Source organism: Paralichthys olivaceus, chromosome 18 (assembly GCF_024713975.1).
Source record: "Paralichthys olivaceus isolate ysfri-2021 chromosome 18, ASM2471397v2, whole genome shotgun sequence".
NCBI lineage: Eukaryota > Metazoa > Chordata > Actinopteri > Pleuronectiformes > Paralichthyidae > Paralichthys > Paralichthys olivaceus.
In genome coordinates, this window is record NC_091110.1 from 12900830 (window position 1) to 12922459 (window position 21630).

At 42.0% G+C, this 21630-nt stretch overlaps 2 protein-coding genes and 1 long non-coding RNA gene across 6 annotated transcripts; 2 read left to right on the forward strand and 1 right to left on the reverse strand.

The window, feature by feature from the left end:
* The first annotated feature begins 1505 nt into the window (after window positions 1–1505).
* On the forward strand, window positions 1506–13783 carry osbp2a (oxysterol binding protein 2a). 2 transcript variants are annotated; one of them, XM_069513211.1, is made up of 15 exons: window positions 1506–1659; window positions 1778–2006; window positions 2636–2841; window positions 6527–6777; window positions 6903–7071; window positions 7769–7889; window positions 7974–8040; window positions 8123–8260; window positions 8633–8878; window positions 8971–9091; window positions 9719–9822; window positions 9996–10091; window positions 10529–10713; window positions 10810–11030; window positions 11591–13783. In XM_069513211.1, exons 2-15 carry the CDS (start codon window positions 1846–1848, stop codon window positions 11731–11733), a joined length of 2229 nt encoding a protein of 742 aa, XP_069369312.1. In that variant the 5' UTR covers window positions 1506–1659; window positions 1778–1845; the 3' UTR covers window positions 11734–13783. The 2 variants fall into 2 exon arrangements, with proteins under 2 accessions (XP_069369312.1, XP_019937235.1); XM_020081676.2 differs by having other exon boundaries at window positions 1506–2006.
* On the reverse strand, window positions 9212–11806 carry LOC138405366 (uncharacterized). Of its 2 annotated transcripts, XR_011239073.1 has the most exons (3): window positions 11665–11804; window positions 10767–10981; window positions 9212–10643 (listed from the first exon to the last, which is right to left on the reverse strand). It is a non-coding gene; the product is annotated as an uncharacterized lncRNA (long non-coding RNA). The 2 variants fall into 2 exon arrangements; XR_011239074.1 differs by lacking the exon at window positions 10767–10981 and having other exon boundaries at window positions 11665–11806.
* Window positions 12397–21274, forward strand: slc35e4 (solute carrier family 35 member E4). 2 transcript variants are annotated; one of them, XM_020082574.2, is made up of 3 exons: window positions 12397–12530; window positions 15748–16358; window positions 18088–21274. In XM_020082574.2, exons 1-3 carry the CDS (start codon window positions 12463–12465, stop codon window positions 18609–18611), a joined length of 1203 nt encoding a protein of 400 aa, XP_019938133.2. In that variant the 5' UTR covers window positions 12397–12462; the 3' UTR covers window positions 18612–21274. The 2 variants fall into 2 exon arrangements, with proteins under 2 accessions (XP_019938133.2, XP_019938135.1); XM_020082576.2 differs by lacking the exon at window positions 12397–12530 and adding an exon at window positions 14489–14871.
* The last annotated feature ends 356 nt before the right edge of the window (window positions 21275–21630 follow it).

The following is a 21630-nucleotide window of genomic DNA, read 5'->3' on the forward strand; positions in this document are numbered from 1 at the left end:
TTATTATACTTGTTAAAGGTTATATATACAAGATTTTTAATATGAATAAAGCAGCCGACAACTGTTTTCTATGTAAACACATAGAAGAGTAATGGCGTCCTGAGCAGAGAATGAAGTCTCAGTTGTTTTCTTCTCTGTTCTCTGTTTTGGAAGCTAGACTGGGTGGGTGCAATGTAACGAAGACATCACAGCTACATCTTATTTTTATTATGTACAGCACAGCTATGTTAAAGCAACTATACTAAGTTTTTTTTTTACTTAAAACAGTATTGGTTTGGTTTCAGTGACAGCTCTCGTGGGTAATATCCACATGTAATCACCATGTGTGGCTGCAGAGGGCGCTGTAGCTCAATAAAAGTTACATAGTGATGCTTTAATGAGAGTGTGCTGTGCTTACTCTTACAATACATTTTAAAAACAAACACTACCAACCAAATTGTCTCACCTGTAGGCTCTGAATCTGACAGGATCACCAACCTGAGGATGAGACAGATCTGTTTCATCAGCAACAGATAGCTGGATTCTTCTTTGTTGGCTCTCCTGTATTCAGGGTAACGTTACTCAGTTGTGCTTCTGCTTGTGTGTTTAGTTGCTTCCACTGGCCTCTGCATCATAGATCTGTAGACCACACCTTACTGAGAAAACAAAGGGAGGAGACAAAGCCTTTCTTTTGGTGCCAGTGTGACATCTAGTGGCAGTGAATGTTGTATATATAACCTTTAATAATAATTATTATTCATTGTATTTATTTATATTATCGTCTGTATGAGATTCAAATAATTTACCATTTTGATGTGTTGTTTTGAGAAGTGCAAAGCAAATAAAAGCATTCATGTTCAATGCCATTTTCTTAGCTCTCTCATTCTTTTATCTCAGAGGAAAGCTGTTTGGTTAAAAAAAAAAAAGAAATTACTTATCAGTCGCTGCCCCTGAATGAGAAACAGGGCAAAGTTTGCACAGCTTTCCTCTTTGTATTCTTTGTATTCTGAACAACATCCCTTGAGAGAAAACATGTCAGTGGTCATTTTCTGCTTTTTAGAGAATTTGCTCTAAAATTGAACAATTGCAAAACCGATTTTCAATAATTTGTTGTGAAATGTTTGTCACTCAAGCTTTCATTAAACGATAATTTGATTTACCACGGATATGAGCATAAAACTATAGTAACAACCATTTTGAGGGAAAATTGAGTTCAGTACAAGATGCATAGTACAAGTGGGCCACTGCAGCACAGTACTTAATGTACTTTGTTACACACCACCACTGCTCATGTACACTTACAACCAAATATATAGAACTTTAATTTAGAAGATTTAACATGTTTTTTTCCATATAAATGCAAACATAAATCTGCTCTATCTGAATGTAGCTATAAGGATTTCCTCGGGAACGTAACGTTCGTTTGAGTCTTGATGCAGAAAATTGCAATAAATGCCATGTCACACACACACACACACACAGAGAGAGAGAGAGAGAAGCTGCACCCATATGCTACACTCCAGTGATGAGGACGTCATCATCTCTCTCTGTCTCTCTCTCTCTCTGTCTCTCTCTCTCTCTCATATCCACAGGCTGTATTGTTACATGGTGTTGTGTTGTTGCTGTAAGGGAACGTGCAGCAGCCTCAGCAGTTTCATGCACGGATGTGGTTTGTTGCAGGTGTTGGACCTTTTCAGAAACTCCAGGAGCATCATCACACAGCTGCAGGCTAACAGCAGCTTTAGCTCAGGACTCAGTGCACTGCAGCTCTCTCTCTCTCTCTCTCTCTCACACGCAGCTAGCTAACAGCTGTTCTCCGGATCTCTCCATCCTGACCGGACCGACGTTCACGGCCGAGCGGAGCTAATGAACGAGCTGGTGAAGAGTTTACCGTCCCCGACCCTCCCGGGGCTCCACCTGCCGTGCGTGGACACCCACAGGGGCTGGCTCTTTAAATGGACCAACTACCTGAAGGGCTACCAGCGGCGCTGGTTCGTCCTCAGCAACGGCCTCATGTCCTACTACAGGTAACTGACGCTCACACACGGGAACATACGGGAACTAATGGACACTGATGGGAACTAACAGTTACTAGACATCGCTAGTGGGAATGTATGGTCATACCCGGAACTAATGGGAACTCACATTCACTAACAGGAACAAATTGTCAATAACTATCACTAACAGGAACCACTTAACATCACTAATGGGAACTAATGGTCACTATTACTGACAGGAACTAATGGAAACTAACAGGAACTAACCGTCACTAATGGGAACTAACCGTCACTAATGGGAACTAATGGCCATTAACAGGAAACAAATTGTCGCTAACAAGAACAAATTGTTATTAACGGGAAGTAACGGTGACTAAACATCACTTGTGGGAATTAATGGTCAGTAGCCGGAACTAACCGTCACTAATGAGAACAAATTGTCACTAACGGGAACTAATGATCATTAACAGGAAATAACGATCACTAACAGGAACTAACGATCACTAACAGGAACTAACGGTCACTAAACATCACAACAACAATTGTCATATCAGCCATATCAATAATCATCACATTATTAAGTGAAGCACATGAACATCTATCTTTTTGCTCTGCTGTCATAAACTACATTTGACTCTGTGTTTACTGCTTTCCCTCAGGACTCAGGCAGAGATGGCACACACTTGCCGGGGCACCATTCCCTTGGCCACGGCGCACATTGAGGTGGGTGACACCTGCCACATGGTGTTGACCAGTGGAGGCCGGAGCTACCACCTGAAGGCCACGTCTGAGGCAGAGTGTCAGTGCTGGGTGTCAGCTCTGCAGCAAGCCAAGGCCAACGCCACGCTCTTGATGCATCACTCAGGTGAGAAGGACTGTTTATACTTGTGTGTCCTGTATGTTTCAGTGAGCAACAATATGGTTTTCAGCCCTTCTACAAAGATACAATGCCAGCTCTTGAAACGAGCAGGCTTTATAAGTAGGGACAGGGGTGACTGTGATTCTTTCTGAGCTATAGATTTAAATTTATTGTTTCTTTTAAGAAATTAAATCCTAGAATATTCACTGAAGGGGAACAACATGGTTCATCTGTGACAGTGTGAAGGAGACAAAACAGCTGCATCCTGTCTGCAGGCTCCTGCAACCAAGACCCACTTACCTCAATGCTTTTTTTAGTTCTGAGTTCCCTTTGTGTTATTGGACAAAAAAATCACAAGAGGGCAGTGTTGTTAAAGATGTGTTGAAGGAAGTGTTGATTTGTTCAATTCAAAATCCATGAATTCAATCATGTCATCCACCACAGTATAATATAATATAATATAATATCATATATATAACATGTTTTCCATTACATGATTCTGAGGGACATTTTCTGTTTGCTGCCTCTTTGTGGAGGAGCAAAGATGCTCGGTGACGTTTTTCCGCTCTCTCTCTCTCTGTCTCTCCCTCTGTTGCTAGAATGTGCACAAGCATACACACACAGCTACCTCCTCCCTCCCTCCCAATCCGTCTCCTCTCGCCCTCCCTGTCTCCTTCAGTATGACGACAGCGAGGGTTGAATGAAATGACCTTCCTTTAGACTCCTCCTTCCGTTCTGGTAGCAGGAGGAGTTAAAAAAAAAAAAGAGAGAGAAAGAGGGAGAGAGCAGAAGGATGTGAAGATTTTCATTCAAAATAATCTTCACTACACACTCACTGGACAATAGGGAGACAAGAGTGCAGCCTTCTCAGTGAGCGACACCTTGTAAGTGACATCCTTGTTGATAATTTACTGACAACAAAATAAGAAGCATATTAAATGCTTTGTGTGTGCTTTTGTGCTTGTTTGCATGAACGTGTGTGTTTGTAATTGTGTTTTTGGAGTTCCCTGAGTTTGCAATTATCAAATACTGTATTCTGTCCACCTGTCTGTCTAAATGTGGCGATGGAAACTCAACAGTACGGCATCATAAAGTGATGGTCGAACAGCAGAGCTTTATTTAACAGTCAGTCTCAGTCACATGTTACATATTTATCTTATTTGTTTGCAGCCAGAAGAATCATTTCTGAGGGGGGTGTGTCTGTAAGCTCTCTTTAATGATGAGTAAAAGCTTTGCCCCTGCAAGATGCAAATCAGTGTTTTCTGTTGCTGTGGCCTCATTAGCGTAACAAGACCATGATGGATATGTGATTTCTTTGTGCTGTATCTACTGAGCTGGTAGTGATTACACCTAAAATATTAAACAGGATTTATAGACCTGAGCTTATTTTTTCTCTCTGGGGTTTCCCAGGGTTCGGAAATTGTATTCAAAGTGCTGTCATTATATGTTTTGGCTATATTTTCTTTTTGCAATCAAATAGTAGTCATGTATTGTCTATTTCACACAATTGTAAGCACAATAATGTATTTGTTTTTATTTACCTGCAGAGGCTAATGTATGTGCACAATTTATTATTGCATGAGCCTTTGTTCCAGTTGGCATGTTCTCCAGTGTCTGTGTGGGTGTTCTCTGACTTCCTCCCACCATCTAAAGACATGAAGACAGGGGTTAGGTTGATTGGAGACACTAATTTGATCGTAGGTGTGAAAGTGAGCTTGACTGGTTATTTGTCTCCGTACTTCGGCCCTGTGTGTGCCCCGCCTCTCGCGCGGGGACAGCTGGGATTGGCTCCAGCTCCAGGATAAACTGTGTAGATAACGGATGGATGGATGGATGGTCCAGGGCACAGTGGCAATAATAGAAGAGCCAATTGATTGACTTACACTGGATTAGAACATCAGTAATAAAATGGATTTTTCACCATGTTGTAACAGGTATAATCTAAACACTACAGGCTTTTAAATAATAAAATAACATTTTCAGTGTGACAGATTTCACACTGCTCTAACAATCATTAAATATTGAGTCAAAAGTTCAGCATCTGTGGGTGTGAGAGTGAATCTGATGAAATGTTTACAAAGAGAACACGGTGTGGCTCAGCTCGTGATTCAGAAAATCTCCCAGCTCGTTATTAGCGTTGATCTTCATCAGCTCACAGTTCGGTCCTCTCTTCCCACAATGTGTCCACATTGGTGCTGCCTCTATCACCTGTGGGTGTGCTCCCATGATTCAACAATGAGTCACCGCTTCGTCTCAGACGCTCCACAGTGTCCTGTGTGAAAACGAACTCATTAGTGCACATAGACCAAACAAGGGTTCCTTTCTGGTGGAAGCACATTATTATTCCATGGAAGTGGGTGAACGGAGAAGTGCACATCCATAAACGTAAGCATGGTTAGGTAGCAAATGGACCCGCATCTCATATCTATAATCTCTGGTTCATTTCTCTCTCTCTGCTGTATATGGGTCATGAAACCATTTCAGATGCTTGAAGGATTTTTTACCCTCTAATTTCCAATCTCCTCCTGAGACTTTGTTAATCCAGTTTGCTCTAATTGTTTTTATTTCTTTCCCCCTCTAATAGAGTGTTGTAGCTTGTTTCCCTGCTTTGGTTTTCACAAGTAAAGCAGACACTGGCCTAGATTCTGTCAACAAGCTCAGGAGTTTACAGAGTAAACACACACACAATCCTTTTTCTGTTGCGATTTGTTGACCTAGAATGGTTCAATTACATATGATGGATGCGGCTATTTGCTGGATTCTTTGGGTCGATAGCTCAAAGCATGAAACCAGACATGATCTAATTTTGCAGGCTTTTTAACAAGTCACGTTTGTTTACATCCCATTTATGTATTTATTAAATATGTGTAATTTAATTCAGTTTCTTGCAATATCCTAATAGTCTGTTTGTACCATATTTATCGTTTTTATTTTTTTACTTACTAGATTGCTTTTATACCTACTTCAGAAACTCGGGAAACGAAAGCATTAAACATTCTGGATGCAATGTAATTTCGTTCTACTGTGCGCTTGTCTTGTGTGTGGTGTGAATAACAACAAAGTGAATCTCAAGAAAATGTGTTTTGCAGTTATTTTTGATGTCAGGATGCAGTCACATACAAAAAATACATCTTTAGTGATTTAAATTTAATCCTGCAGTGGAACATTTATAAAACTTGAAATTTGTGTGTCGACATCTCTAGATCATAATTTTCATGTTGTGGTGTCTGGCTCGGAGTCCAGTCTCCCTCATCTCCTTTTCTAATCCCTGAGACTGATCGCTCAGCTCGCGCCAATCAGTGGCAGAGAGAGAAGGAGAGAAAATGAAAGAGAGGAGGAAAAGGGTAGTGCGTCATCTTTTTTTTCCCTCCCTCTTCTTCTAAAAATAACCTTGCCTCCTGATTGCACAGGACCACGTTTCCAGGGCAACAGTGTTCATTCACAGTTTTCCGATATAGAGGAAGGGGTGTGGGGGGTTCAGGGAGTGAAGCGTTATTATCATCCCCCATCCATTACTCACTACCATTCTCTCAACTCAATCCCAATCAAAATGTATTTGAAATATTAATCTGTGCAATGAGACACGAGATGAGATTCCACCACCACAAACATCCTGTGATTTATATATTAATAACGTCTAATAATCCTCTTGTCTCTTTCTATTGTCATTTTCTTTTCTCTCTGTGTAAAGATGACTCAGGAGATGAAGGCCCTGTACCTCAGGAGGACCGTGCCCTAACCCAAGGGGTGCTCAAGACTCTGGCCGGCAAGCTGGACGACCTGAGCACCTGTAATGAGCTGATTGGAAAGCACGGCGCCGCTCTCCAGCGTTCCCTCAGCGAGCTCGAGGAGCTGCGTGGATCCGCAGACAGCACAGACAAAGTGAAATCTGTGAACGAGCGAGCCACCCTGTTCCGCATCACCTCCAATGCTATGATCAATGTGAGTTCACACAGTGCAAAGCCTCAGGCAGCATGTAACCCCTGTAAGAGGGAGACATGGGGGGGGCACGCAGCATGAGAGCTCCGCCTGCGTATTCTCACGTGTGTTGTGTTCACACTTGTCAGGCTTGTCGTGATTTTCTGGACGCAGCAGAATCTCACAGCCGGAGGTGGCAGAAGGCCCTGCAGCATGAGAGAGAACAGCGCCACCATCTGGAGGAGACTATCGAACAGTTAGCCAAACAACACAACAGCTTGGAGAGAGCCTGGAGAGAGAATCCCACCTCATACACAGGTGAGACACATCACACACTGTCTCAGAGACGTCCTCCTCAGTGTTGGTCTCACAGAATAAACATAAAGCATCTTCTTGCCAGAAAGAGTGGTGCATGTTTGTCACAGAAATGAAGCGTATTCAATCAGTATTTTCTATCATATCTCAATTTGTATCATATTAAATGCATTCTCATGGGAAGTCAAAGTAAAAGAAACACCCAACAACCAAAAAAAACAGTTTTTTATTTTTATTCTTTTTCTGGCCGTCCTGTTTGTCTGCACGTTCTGTGTTCTGCAAGACACAAAAACTACCAGACGGATTACCACAAAACTTAGTGGAAGGATGTGGTATGGGTCAGAGAAGTGCCCAGAAAATGTGTGTGTGGATCCGAATCGGAGGGTAAATTCAGGAATTCATTTATTTCCTTCTTAACATTGCGAGATTGGATGTTTTTCCACAATTTGCCAGGGAATAATTCATGGAGATGGAGGTAAAGATAATTAAGTCTAAATAAAAAATGTTGAGCTCCTGCACTCTGTACTGGAGGGTTATTTATCACAATATAATTTCCTTATAACCACTGTGAATTATGTTAAACAGTCTCTGTTATTTGATCACCCCTTGAATATCAGCACTACATTATGTATGATGTATGTACTGTATATTTATGGTGGAGGACAGGCTAAGCATTGTCCTTGTCCTGCGTCCGCTGTAGGTGTGGAGAGGTCTCAGGAGGGGGATGCAAGTGATGAGAATGATGACGCAGAGTTCTTCGATGCCATGGAGGACTCCACTGCATTCATAACCGTGACAGCCAGCGGCAACGTACAGCACAAGTGAGACATCACGTCTGTGCATCATAATATCAGAGCTCTGATCAATCCACAGAACTGTATTTTAAGTTTGTTGTTTTCTCTCAGGCGCTCAGGGAGTAATCAGAGTATGATGAGCGGAGGAGTGCCCAATGACTGGACTCACAATGAGAATGTAGGTCCCCACTTCACTTATGTAAATTAAACTTGTTCTCGTTTGTCTTATGCAAACAAAAAAAACGTCTTTTTCTTTTCAGGACACATCTGGCACCAACCACATGCAGCTTCAAAGAACAAGACGCAGCCGTATTCCTGACAAACCAAATTACTCCCTCAATCTCTGGAGCATCATGAAGAACTGTATTGGCAAAGACCTGTCCAAGATACCCATGCCTGTAAATACAAAACATTATAATTGTTTGTAGTGTAGTTTTCTATTATGCCTCCACACCAGTGGTCAGAGGTATGTTTTCAGGTTGTCTGGCCGTCTGTCCCCTTTTGAACACGATCTCTGAAGATCAGAGAATTTCTTCAAATTTAGCACAAACATTCAGGTGGACTCATGGTGATTAGATTAGATTTCAGTGGTCAAAGGTCATGGTGACCTCATATGAGTCGGGAAAATAAATAATGTGGATTGAAACTCCACTTGTTAGCGGGGACATACAAACACAGGGGGTTATTACATGTGGATTTGAGTTAACAGGTATTCATATGTAATCTTTAGGATTATTTACAAGAAACCTTTTGTGTCTGTTTGATTTTAGGTAAACTTCAATGAGCCGCTGTCGATGCTGCAGCGTCTGACCGAGGATCTGGAGTACAGCGAGCTTCTGGACCGAGCAGCTCGCTGCGACTCGTCCCTGGAGCAGATGTGCCTGGTGGCGGCCTTTTCTGTCTCCTCGTACTCCACCACAGTCCATCGCACAGCCAAGCCCTTCAACCCTCTGCTGGGGGAGACCTATGAACTGGACCGACTGGAGGAGTATGGTTACCGCTCCATTTCTGAACAGGTGAGAATAAAAAAACCTACACACAGAAATATAAATGAAATAGGATGTGTCTATTGCCTCTGCTGACAACAGCTGATGCCATTTACTCTCAGGTGAGTCATCACCCACCAGCCGCCGCCCATCACGTGACTTCACAGAGGGGATGGACGCTGTGGCAGCACATCACTATCGACAGCAAGTTCCGTGGGAAATATATCTCTGTCGTTCCATTAGGTGAGAACTTCAAACACACCATAGCACTGATGTAGTTCACTTTGACAATCAGTGTACAGTCTCCTTCTATTCCATCAAAGGTGTGTACGAAACAAATCAAAGACACGTGAGGACAGGAAACTCAATACTGAAGCAAACATGTTTTTATTCTTTGTATGACAGAGCACAGAACAAATCAGACATGCAAACAGTGTGCAGATCCAGATCTCCTCTCTGACATGTTCTTTTGACCCACTCATGCTCCTGCTAGACTCATGCAATATTATTGATTTGTGCAGCTACACAGGAAATTGTCTTATTGGTCTAGTTCTGCAATATTGGTGAGTCATCACTGTAGCAGTTGCTAGGAAACCCCCCCTAATTATCAGAGGTGCTGAATAATACTGAAATTGCATCCTCAGGTCTTTATGATCCTGCAAGTCAGGATAACCTTTCTCTTCTCTACTGCTCTGCCCACTTATCATTAAACATCCAATTACTATTGAACTGTAAGTGCTGTAAATCATTGAATACATAACTACAAACTAGATATGATCTGTCACTACACCCAAAACATTTGTAAGAACATGAATAATTTGCCACAATCAAGTAATGAAGTTATGTGTGTCTTCATTCTGTTCACTGTAGGAAACATTCACCTGCAGTTCCACTCGAGTGGAAACCATTATGTGTGGAGCAAAGTGACCTCGACGGTGCACAACATTATTGTGGGAAAACTTTGGATTGATCAGGTTTGTTCCCCTGAAATAATTCCTATTTAAATTGGCCAAAAGAACACAACAACCAGTTTCTGACTTTGAGTTTATGTCAGAGCAGTGAAAAATGTGAAAATAAAAACTTCATTGAAAAAGTCATCTATGTCTTCTATTTTCCTTACTGTCTTCCTGTCTGTTGCCGTTGGCAGTCGGGGGACATTGACATTGTGAACAACACCACCAAGGACACCTGTCGTCTCAAATTCTCCCCCTACAGCTACTTCTCCAGAGAAGTCCCACGGAAAGTATGTTCGTTCTACCTTTTCCTTCTGACAGCCATCTTTGTTAGTTATCTTCATTCAGATTTCACAGCAACAGCTTTATCCTCCTCCAATATTCTGTGTCAAGACTCCACAACACTGTTTTAGCAGATTAAGCATCTCTAATATATTTCACATATCTTTCTCTCTGTTTCCTCTGTGTTTATTGTTTACCACTGGAGATCACCTACAACATTATTTCTGAAAAATGCTTGTGACATAATATCAGTAATAAGGAGCAGGAGCATGAAAATATATTCTCTCCCTGAAGCTTTTCTTCCATTTGGTCCAATCTGCAGAATTATTAAAAATTTCAAGCGGATACAACATCTGGAAGAGTAACATTAGAGAAATAGTACTGCTGTGAAACTGCCAGGTCAGACTGTGCATATAACTGGTGTCTTCTTCTCTGTTGTCTCCAGGTGACAGGAGTGGTCGAGGACAGAGAGGGCACGGCTCATTACATCCTGTCAGGGACCTGGGACGACAAGATTGAGGGTGCCAAAATAGTGGACAGCAGCCAAGGATGTGGCGGCTCTGAGGGCAAACAGAAGACAGTTTATCAGACTCTTCAGCCCAAACTCCTCTGGAAGAAATACCCCCTCCCGTATGTGTATCTTATTTAAAGCACCCCCCCCCCACCCGTGACCTGCATCTGACCTTTTGTCTTAATTTGTTCTCTCCTCTATCTTTCACTGTATAGAGATAATGCGGAGAACATGCACTTTTTCTCCGCCCTGGCTTTGACTTTGAACGAACAGGAGGAGGGGGTTGCACCCACTGACAGTCGTCTGCGGCAAGACCAGCGGCTAATGGAGGCAGGTCTGTGGGACGAAGCGAATGGCCAGAAGCAGCGACTGGAGGAGCGTCAGAGGCTGGAGAGGAAAAGACGTGGGGCGCAAGCAAATCAGGCCCTGGAGGAGGGTGAGAGCAAGGACTACAAGGCCAACTATACACAACAAAAAAAAAGTTTCATTTTAGAACATAGGACAAGATGTTCCCTTGTATATTCTCCATCTTGTCCTATGTTCTAAAATGACACTTCTCTTTGGTTATGTTTTGTCACCACAATTGATTATATTTTTGTAGCAAAGCAATAAGTTGTTTGTGAACATTTTACTCACACATTCACTATCAGCACATTTGCTACTTGACAAATATGTAAATCGGCAGCAAATTCTGATTATGATACTAATAACAAACTTAACCAGATCACAGTTATGGTTGCTGCAAAAAGTATTTTTGCAGTTTAGCTTTATGGCAATGTAATCTTTAGGAGAAAGGGTTGATTAAGAAGAGTGGAGAAACCCTGGTCTTTAGAACCTGACTTATATGTCTTGGGGTGGAACATAGACAGTATTTACTCTCTTTCTTCAGACAGAGTTCTTTCTCAGGAAGACTGCAGTATTTACACAGTATGGAGAAAGTAGCACATTATGCACATGCAAGCCAGGTCTTAAAACAACATGATTCTGTGTCATTAGGGCAAGACATCGAGGGCTACCAGCCACTGTGGTTTCAGAAGAGGACAGATGACACAACAGGAGAAAATACTTACATCTACAGGGGCGGCTACTGGGAAGCCAAAGACAGACAGGACTGGACCCAATGCCCCGAGATTTTCTAAAAGACAAAATGTTCCCTTTCACCACAGCATCAGATCGGCTGAATGGTTCCTCCTGATTCTCTGCGAGTTATACACAGTGTGTGTGTGTGTGTGTGAGAGAGTGTGTGAGTGAGTAAAAGTGTGTGTGTGTGTGCACATGCAGAATTTCGAACACGAAGTTCCAACTCCCAGTGACTGATCTACTTAATTCTGTTCTGTTATAGCTTGTGCTTTCAGAATGCATACCCTCACTTCAGCAGAGAACTAATTTATGATTTGTGTGTGTGTGTGTGTGTGTGTGTGTGTGTGTGTGTTTGTGTGTGTGTGTGTGTGTGTGTGTGTGTGTGTGTGTGTGTGTGTGTGTGTGTGTGTGTGTGTGTGTGTGTGTGTGTGTGTGTGTGTGAGAGTTGAACAGTTTCATTTCCTGGTGTGAGTGTAAGGGAATAACCTAGGGGGCAAGGAGTGCTGCGAATGTTTTGGTACAGGCACTGAATGTCTTGTTCTCCTCCAAGCTGGAACACGATCCTCATGCTGGGCTGTGACAGAGACGTAAAACTTTGAAAGGACCGTAGCGGGATAAAGCATCGTTACGCACAAAGAAGGATTTTTCACAGCAGAACTTCATTTATTGATCCAACTGATCCTTGGAGATTTTTTTTTACATTCTATTTCTTAAAATTGCACAAACTGTATTTTCAAGGATTTACAGTTACAGTCAGCTGTGACAGGCTGGAGAGCAGCTTCTTTGTCATGAAAACCAAAATAGACATCTTTCTCTTTGGATGGACAACTGATGACAACCCCATGTTGTTTTACAGGTACAGCTGCACATAATTTCCAACCTGTTTCTGATGCATTAACAGGGAAATGTTACGAGGCTTGGAGAGTCAGGCTGAGTTTCACAGAATTTATTGGAGCTTGATGCATATTATCGACAAAAAGTCTTGCACCTCTGTTTAAGCAGTTTCCACCACTCACTAAACCACTTCAAATATCTCAGAGACTCACCATAAGAGTTCCACTGATGTATAATCTGCTAAACCACGGGGATTTTCTCCAGCAAGGGATTATATTGCTGTTTGGTGCTTGATGGTAATTTTAGCCTTAATTATGTAATGAAGTAGTAAAACCCTGTAAACATGTTCTCTTATATTTGGAGCAGATTATAGCAGTCTGACAGACTATGATTCCCTTTGAGGGCACTTATGTATACTTCAGGGTGAATTTCATTTTGTTTTACTCAGAATATCAGGGTTTATCATATTGGTAAGTGACAACAAACGTATTCTCCCGAATTAAAATAGTTAGAATTGGCTGGTTTATATCTATAAAAGTTTAATAATAGCACAACCTGACTTGAGAAGAAAATGCTCCAAGGTCAGAAAGGTGTTTTATGCAGCACATGTCATAGTAACAGTGTCATTTAGATGAATCATAGTTCTGAATCAGTCCAGAGCCAGAAAACAATTAAGAGAAATCTTAGCAGAACATTAGCTAACCTTTTGTGTGCAGATAAGCACTGTTCATTAGTAGTTCATATGCATTCTATTAATAAACAATAATAAGCTGTTCATTCATACTTTTCAGCTTTCTGTGTATAATAGGGCATGATGCACATTAACTACCTGGGTTGTTATGGCCTGTATATAGCAAGAATATAATAGAAATAGAATTACCTCATTAAAAAACACTGTAAGGAAGTATTATTTCACATTACTGGTCACTATTTTAACTCTATTTGTGTAAACATAATCTTTAATCAAGATCATAGAGCAGTTACTGCGATGTTGGGGAATTAAAATGATGACATGAGTTTAATATAAAATATTGATGATACAAATAAGCACAACGTCATCTTTACATGCAGGTGTCAGTAAATGCTACATAAATTCAAAGGTTCCCATGACAATATATAGCTATGCATGGTATTAGAGTGCCCAAGCACCTCTGTAGTGAAAAGCCTCTTCACCTAGCTAACTGTAATGTGGACTTCATGATGTGAACTTAACCTTTTGTGCCCAAAGGCCTAGAAAATCTCCCATTTTTGAGCTCAAATAAAAACATTAAGTTGACTCTGTGTTGTTGTTTACTTTAAAATCGTTCAAGTTTCCAAAGACAGATGACAGATGATAGTGATGAAGTGTCTGTCGTGAGCCCTCAAGACCAATCTTAACTTTCTCTTTCTTCTCAGAACTGCTGTTAACTCGCTTTGAAAATTGACTAAAGAAAATCAAATGATCTTTTATGGCTGATGGATGAGACTGATTTAGATCCACTGGTCTGAGTTTAACTTCAAAAGAGCTTTAGATTGTAATGTTCACTTGCATCTACTAATTAAATTGCGTTCACATGTTAAACACTACTGTTACTACATGCTGCATGAACTCACCCTCAACACCTCTGATGAAGACACAAATACATCTTTGGATGAATTTTGGATGATGCAATGAATAAAACTTAAGATCCACCATTCATTTCAACAAGGTTTTATAGTAATGGTTGGGACCTAGACGGAGTGATGCAAGATTATTTCCATATGAAAAGCAATTCTTAAAAAAAACAACTAGTTAATTTAAAGTAAATCATGAAAATAATCCTCAGCCTTCCGATTTTCTTGGTCTCCATGAACCTAGAGTTGATAAAGACAGCTTCAGACAGGTTAGGTTACACTGCTCCCATGTTTACATGGGTGATTGTTTTGTGAACTGGCTCAAATACATATTCTTTCGAGGTCTCTGACAGTTATTTTAGGAACATCTGCACTAAAGTCTCCTGTTTGCTGGTTAACTTGTTTATTGAGATAGAAATTTTAAAGGGATAGTTCACTGAAAAAATGAAAATTCATAGGTGATCATTAGCATCGTGCTACATGCTGCTTGTTCCTCGTTGTGGTGTGATGACAGGAACACAATGTGTCGCTGGATGATGATGATGATTCCTGATCCGATGGAGGCTCCAATGTCTTCACTGTAACTCAGCTGCACAGTTTACAAGTGTCGTGGCTCTTTAAACGAACCCGCCAATGATAGTGACGCGCGTCCGCTCCGACTCGACTCGACTCGGCTCGACTTGACAGAGCGCGGTGACCGAGCAGCGGAGACTCTTTCCAGGGGGGTGATGCTGCCGTCAGTGCGGTCAATGGACTCGTCAGACAACAAGGTAAAGATGACGCAGCCCAGTGAGACTGTGGCTGGCAGCGGTGGTGGTCACGCTACCGTGCCGCTCGCTGAACGGAAGCTAACACCGCGTCAAACCGGGAGTATCACGGCCGCCGCTGCCGCCTTGTTTTGGGGCTAGCAACCTGACGCGAGCTAGCTGCTAACGTTAGCATGGCTCGGCTGCCCCGGTGCTCGGTGACAGTCCGCAGCAGAGGTCAGCCTCGCTCAACACACCTCAGCCCTCCTTTAAACCTAGACAAAATGGCTGTTCTCCGCGGTTTGACAGTGAAGTGTGACCGGATGAGAACTGTCTCGACATCATGTCTGAGCCGCTGCATCGTGTGAAGTGTTGTTGTGTCGTTACCGGGAAATGTGAAGCACGAGATCTCTGTTGATGAAGTAAGCTGCTATTTAAAGCGGATGTTTAAACCATAACTCCGGTGAACTGCACTCCGTGATGTGTGACATATTGAGTTACAGCAGCGGGGTTGCCCCCCCCCCGGTGTTTACTGCCCTGCTGGGGTGTTTTTGGTGCATCACACCGTCACTGTCGGTCCATTGCAACAAACCAGGGTTTGAACCAATCTGCGGAGAGGAAGGCGCGTTTCGGTTTGTTTTCCCAACCCGCCCTGGACGCCCCCCTCCTCTGTTGCTCTTCTTGTTCCAGCCTGACCGGGGCTAAGTTACACAACCAGTCCGTCATGCAAACTAGAAACACGTGTCTGCGGGGCGGCGCTCAGATTAACGCAGGTTTGCTGAACAACAAAGCAGAGCAGACTGGAGGAGGAGGAGGGGGAACCAGCTGTGTGCTTCCCTGCGATGTTTACCTCACAGTTTGAGGGGAGAGACACGGATTCAACATGTGTTTGCCTTACAGGGAGGACCATGATACGAACATGATCAGCGCCGATGGCTTCTCCAAATGCGAGGCGACTCAGCGGGAGAGAGGCAGGAGGCGGCCACCGGCAGAGATGCTCCATCTGCTGTCAGCTGTGATCGTGTGGCTGGTGACGGGCACCACCATCTCCAGCCTCAACAAATGGATATTCGCCGTGTACAACTTCAGGTACCCGCTGCTGCTGTCAGCTCTGCATATGCTCACGGCCATAGTGGTGGACTATGGGCTCATCAAGCTGCGGGTGATCCACCAGAGTGGTGCTGGAGAGCAGGACCTGACAACCAGCGCCAAGTGCAAGGTGTTCCTGTTGAGTCTGACGTTTTGCGCTAGCATCGCCTTCGGGAACATGGGTCTGAACTATGTCCAGCTGTCATTTGCACAAATGATCTACACCACCACTCCGCTCTTCACTCTCGCCATCTCCGCTCTGATACTGGGCAAGCAGCATCACATCCTCAAATACACAGCCATGATGCCCATCTGCCTGGGAGCCTCCTTCAGCATCATGGGGGAGGTCCAGTACGATCAGACCGGCTGCTTCTTTGTGTTTGCTGCAACTATGTTGAGGGGTGTGAAGTCCATTCAGCAGAGTGAGTACCTCTTTACTGTGTCACTTCCTTGTTTTCTGTCTTGTTTGTCAACACCAGACTTCTAGAAACTAATCCTCCAAGGTAATTGATTGAATTATTTTTAAACTGGAAAACTCCTCGTGACATCAGAGAATATTTTAGTGTTTCCCCCCGGGCGCCACAGCGGTCTGTGGTCCTGGAACTTTTTAGTGTTTTGGTGATTCACTCTTAAGGTGGAATGTCACAGTTGCACATGTTTTGGTTTCCTAGGCAACATAATAAAAACACCAGTGTGTGTTTATGAGGTAGAACTGCCAGAGTTTCCGTAGAGTGCAGCATTGTTAGAATGGCACTCAGTAGAGCGCGTACCTCCACCAAAGCCTCAACAAACACCCTTAAACTCAACAAGCCACACCAATTTACACACTCTTGTACTTAAAAAAGACTGCCTAACTCACAATGTTAAAGAAAGTTTAAAAAAAATCTCCTGGATCCAGCCATTTGTCTGAATCCACACCAAAATGTAATTAGTTCTTTCATGGAAATTATTCAGTTCAGTTTTTGTGTTATCGTGGTGACAAACAAACAAACAAATGGACAGAGATGAAAACATGACCTCCTTGACAGAGTTTGAAAACATGGTGAGACTGAACATTTGGCCACAGTTCCTCTCTTGAATTGATATCACATGGTTTGCCTTCGCTTCTCATTTATCGAATCTTCTCCGCTCTCAAGGAAACATTTGTTGCCGTTGTTGCTTTAAAATGTGCGTCTGTGCGGTGGATTAGTCTCTTTAGCCTCATTAGTTTTGATAACACTGTAGTGGTCAAAGAAGAGAGTTATGAGTTTCTAAATATATAATGAGTCCCCCTCTCTAATTAGTTACCTAATACAAGAGCTGATATTCGTGTTATGTCAGAGGAATGTATGCTACTTACTTTGTACCTCAAGGTACAGAGGACCGCCTCAGGGTTACAGGGGCGAGTTTGTTACCAGGTTTATTATTCAAAATACTCTACTATAGCTACTAGCAGAAGTAGCCATGGTAGTTTTATTTAATTAAAAGACTATCAGAAAGAACACTGTGGAATTTTTATGACCTGCTTTGGAGCAGAATTTTACACGTTTCTTTTATTTTTAATCATGGCCAACACTTAATATCTGTCCTGAGGATCCAAACTTGCTCTGCGATGTTGTCTCAAGTTTCAACAATCTATTTTCATCCTCTCTCACTTGTTGTTGCGTTTCCCTGAGTTTTTGGCACACTTCAGATGTGAACATTGCTTTGTTTAAAGGACGGGACTCAATGCCTCAGTCTGTATTTACAGTGGGTGCTACAGCTGCTTTAACTCTTACTCCAACGTTGATCACCGTCATATAAAGGTGTGTCCAGACATGAAGGTATAATACACCTTTCAAACAGGAGTTTTGCATAATTCCTGCCATCTGTCCTCTTCAGAGTTCACCCTCACCTTTTCAACTGTCTGTTGCTGTTAACAGAAACGTTCTGTTCTATCACCTAAATAGTTCAAAAAAAATACAGTGCATTTATTAAAACATTTGAGGTGTAAAATATATTTTCTGTTTCAGATTCATTATTTGTGAAAAACATTTAACATCTTCTGTTTCTGATACTTCAGCTTCAGTAACAAATGCCCTAGATAGAAGATTGTTTCTGTTTTGTAAGTCTCAAGTCTTTTCCATTACAGTCATGTTTGTAACTTCTGTATATATGTCTTTGTTGAATCAGGCATCTTACTTCAGGAGGAGAAAATCAACTCTGTGTTCCTGCTCTACCTGATGTCCATTCCTAGCTTCTGCATCTTGACTGTGGCAGCTCTGACCTTAGAGAACTGGACTCTGATGGAATCGCCACTGCATTACGACCGCCACCTGTGGGTCTTCATCTTGCTCAGCTGCCTGGGCTCAGTCATGTACAACCTGGCCAGCTGCTGCGTCATCACGCTCACCTCGGCCGTCACCCTGCACATCCTGGGCAACTTGAGCGTGGTGGGGAACCTGCTGTTGTCCCAGCTGCTCTTCGGCAGCGAACTGTCCGCCCTCAGCTGCGCAGGTGTGGTGCTGACGCTGTCCGGCATGCTCATCTATCAGAACTCTGAGTTAATCGTCAGCTGTTTTGATGCACATAGGGCCAGAGCAAAAGTGTCTGGGCAGGTGGACGGTCACAGTGCATGTGGAGAGAAATCTTGTGAATCTGAACCAACGTATCATCAGCAGAGAACAGACGGCAAACAAGAAGACAAGATAGACTGAAGTGAAGGGATGAAGGAGAGAGTAATATGCAGAAGGAAAAAAAAATGCTTACAACCCTGGCTGTAGGGAGTGTGACCTTAGAAGGCCATTAACACTGAGGATGTGACAGATCTTTTATTTTAATTAAATTTTTTTTTTTTACTTCCTCACTGTTCCAATTTATTTCTCCTCTGGTCACACAGAGCTCCAGTCCTCAGAGAAGAGAAGTTTGCCTTTATTTCTCACGGTGATGGTTAACTTCCCTCCTTCATCTGTACATAACCTGCGTCGTCATATGCATGCAAGAGCACACTTAACTCTTCAGTACCTCACGAGGTATCCACACCATCACTCACACTACTCCACTGTGAAATTTTCTCATTAACAGAGGGCTCTAATCAATGATTTTTGGTGGCTGACTTAGACATTGTTAGCCTCAGAGTGGGCACTATTTTTATTAAGGAAGAAAACAAACTATATATCTATATATATATATTACTGGTACTTTTACCTGACATTCACCTGGCCCTGTCATGGTAGGGGACTGGGTTTTTTTGGCAGCTTTTTTAAAATATTTGATTTAATGTTTTAGTTGGTATGTGAAGCAGGAAGCTTGTTAAATAAGGAAACTGCTGTGGTTGTTGTATGGCCTATATTACCTTTTGCCTTAAAGGTTCAGTGTGTAGAATTTAGTGACATCTAGAGGTGAAGTTTCCCAACATGAAAGAAAACCTGTGGTGAACTTCAGTTGTCATGGAAACTTAAAAGGTTTTAGTCTGTCCAGTTTGGCCGACAGTAAAATAACATGGCGGCCTCCACAGAGAGGACCCCCCCCACAATTCATACAATTTAGATGAAACACACCAGTGAAAACATCACTAGGAATATTTTATATTCAATTTCTGCCAAAAATCCCTTTCACCTAAATCTTACACACTGGACCTTTAAGGCAACGACTGACAAAGCCATCATTTCTGTGCAATGAGACGCCTCTTTTCCTCCACTGAAGCACATTTTTAATAAGAGGCCTGAGCTCTGTGTTTTGTCCTCCCCCTCTGAACCTCGCCTCTCGCTGCCCAATTAAGGCCTAGATCTTCTTTTCTTCACCCAGCTTGAGAGGATGGTCTCTCTCGGTAGAATTAGTCCAATTACTCCCGTCTTTTACTGCAGCTCGATAATTAGATTCACGAGTTCTCTAAGGAGTGCCACTCCACTTTAGCTGTCTTTCTTTCCCTGAGGGTGACGAGAAAAGAGAAGACTGAGCTGACCTTTCAGGTAGCTTCCTACATCCCAGCCAATGTCGTCTGTTGAGTGCAGTTTTTGCAAGCAACATAAAGTTGGATCTAACAGCACATCTTGACAAACAGCTGACTCCTGCTGGACAGTTTTATGTTTTCTCTCAGTATTTCTTTAAACCCCTTTTAAATATATCTGTGGAAGAGAATATTTATTTTCGAATGGAAATAGCAATCGTTGGCTTAGTAACGCTGTAGCTTTTGGTTCTGAAGTGTCTTGTTCATGCATTCGTGAATTCATCGATTGCTCTATCCTCTTCTATACCTCTCTAAAGAAAAGTCAGGTATGGTAAGCATGCCACTGCTTGGTGATCCGGTATGTTCCTCATTCTCCCTCCAACATATATGGTATGCCAAATGTTTACTTTTAAAGCTTTTTTTGTAATAGTGGTTCTGTCAGTGACACTCATCACTCATGTAGAGTTTATTTTGATGACACAACGAAGCCATACGTCTCAGTGTGTTTGTTTTTGACATCTTTCATACCCTCTGTATACTTTGCCATAAGATTATCTTTATGTAGAATTGTATAATTACAGATTTTTTGACTTAAAATTTCAATAGTGCCATTCATAAAAGACCATTTTCCTGAGCATTGTTAGTAATTGAGAATTAATATTTGGACTTTTTCATTAATCACCAGTCAGTTGAAAATGTAAAAAAGATATGAAGTGTTTTTATTTTGCAGTTTGATGATTAGTTGTGTTGGTTTAACATTATTGAATACCTCAGCTGTTAAATATGACCTCATGCCCCTGTGTTTGTTGATTATTAATTATGGGATGGAGATCAAGCAGTTTGTCAACAACCTGTGGATGTTTGATATTATTGTTTCAACAGAGTCACTTGAGCACAGATCAGCATATTTTAAAACACAGATTTTAAACTCATACTATCATGCTGACTTGTCACTTTTCAGTTTTACACTCTCAGTCTGGTGTAAAACAGGTTTGGCTGCTGCTGCTCATGAACTTCATGTTGAGTAAATTATGAGTGTGGGGCGAAGCAACAGTTGCACTGACGTGGTGAGAAGACGCTTGTGTCTTCAGAGCCTACGCTTCCTGTGTATATATTGGTTTTGATTGTTTGCATAGCGGGTTGGATGTAAATAGTTATTTTATGATTTGTATGTATTTTATAGTAATATATGGCTGGTTTAAGCTACACTGGGTCAAGAATGAAACATTTGCCTCATGCCTTATTTGGACACACTGTAGAAGAGGAAGGAGTGAACTATTCTGTCGTTTTTTTTGGTTGAATACTTTGAACGCCAACGGCAGCCGAGAAAGTGCTTCTGATAAGAGGCAGAGATATGGACGATTTACATGATCCCCAATTGCTTGAATACAAATAAACTGACTGGTACAATAAACGATAACAAACACCTCATTACTGAGTCAGAGTTGCTCTTTACATGAATGAACTCTTCTGTCTCACACCTCATTACTGTAAATGTCCTATACCAAAGTTAATAACTTGAAATTTCAGAACAATTTCTAATGTGTGCATAAAACCTCAGTGTGATGAAATTAATAACAGATTAAAGTTCCGTACGAGGCTGCAAGTAACAATTATTGTCATTGATATTGACAGCAAGTTTCTCAAATCATTAACTTCTGTATATGAAATGTCTAAAATAAAAAGGAAATAGCTCATGACAGGAATGGGCAGCCATGATGACATCTTTTAAAAAGCAGTTGTGTCTGAACAACAGTTTAAAAGTAAAAATATTATATTTGCATTTA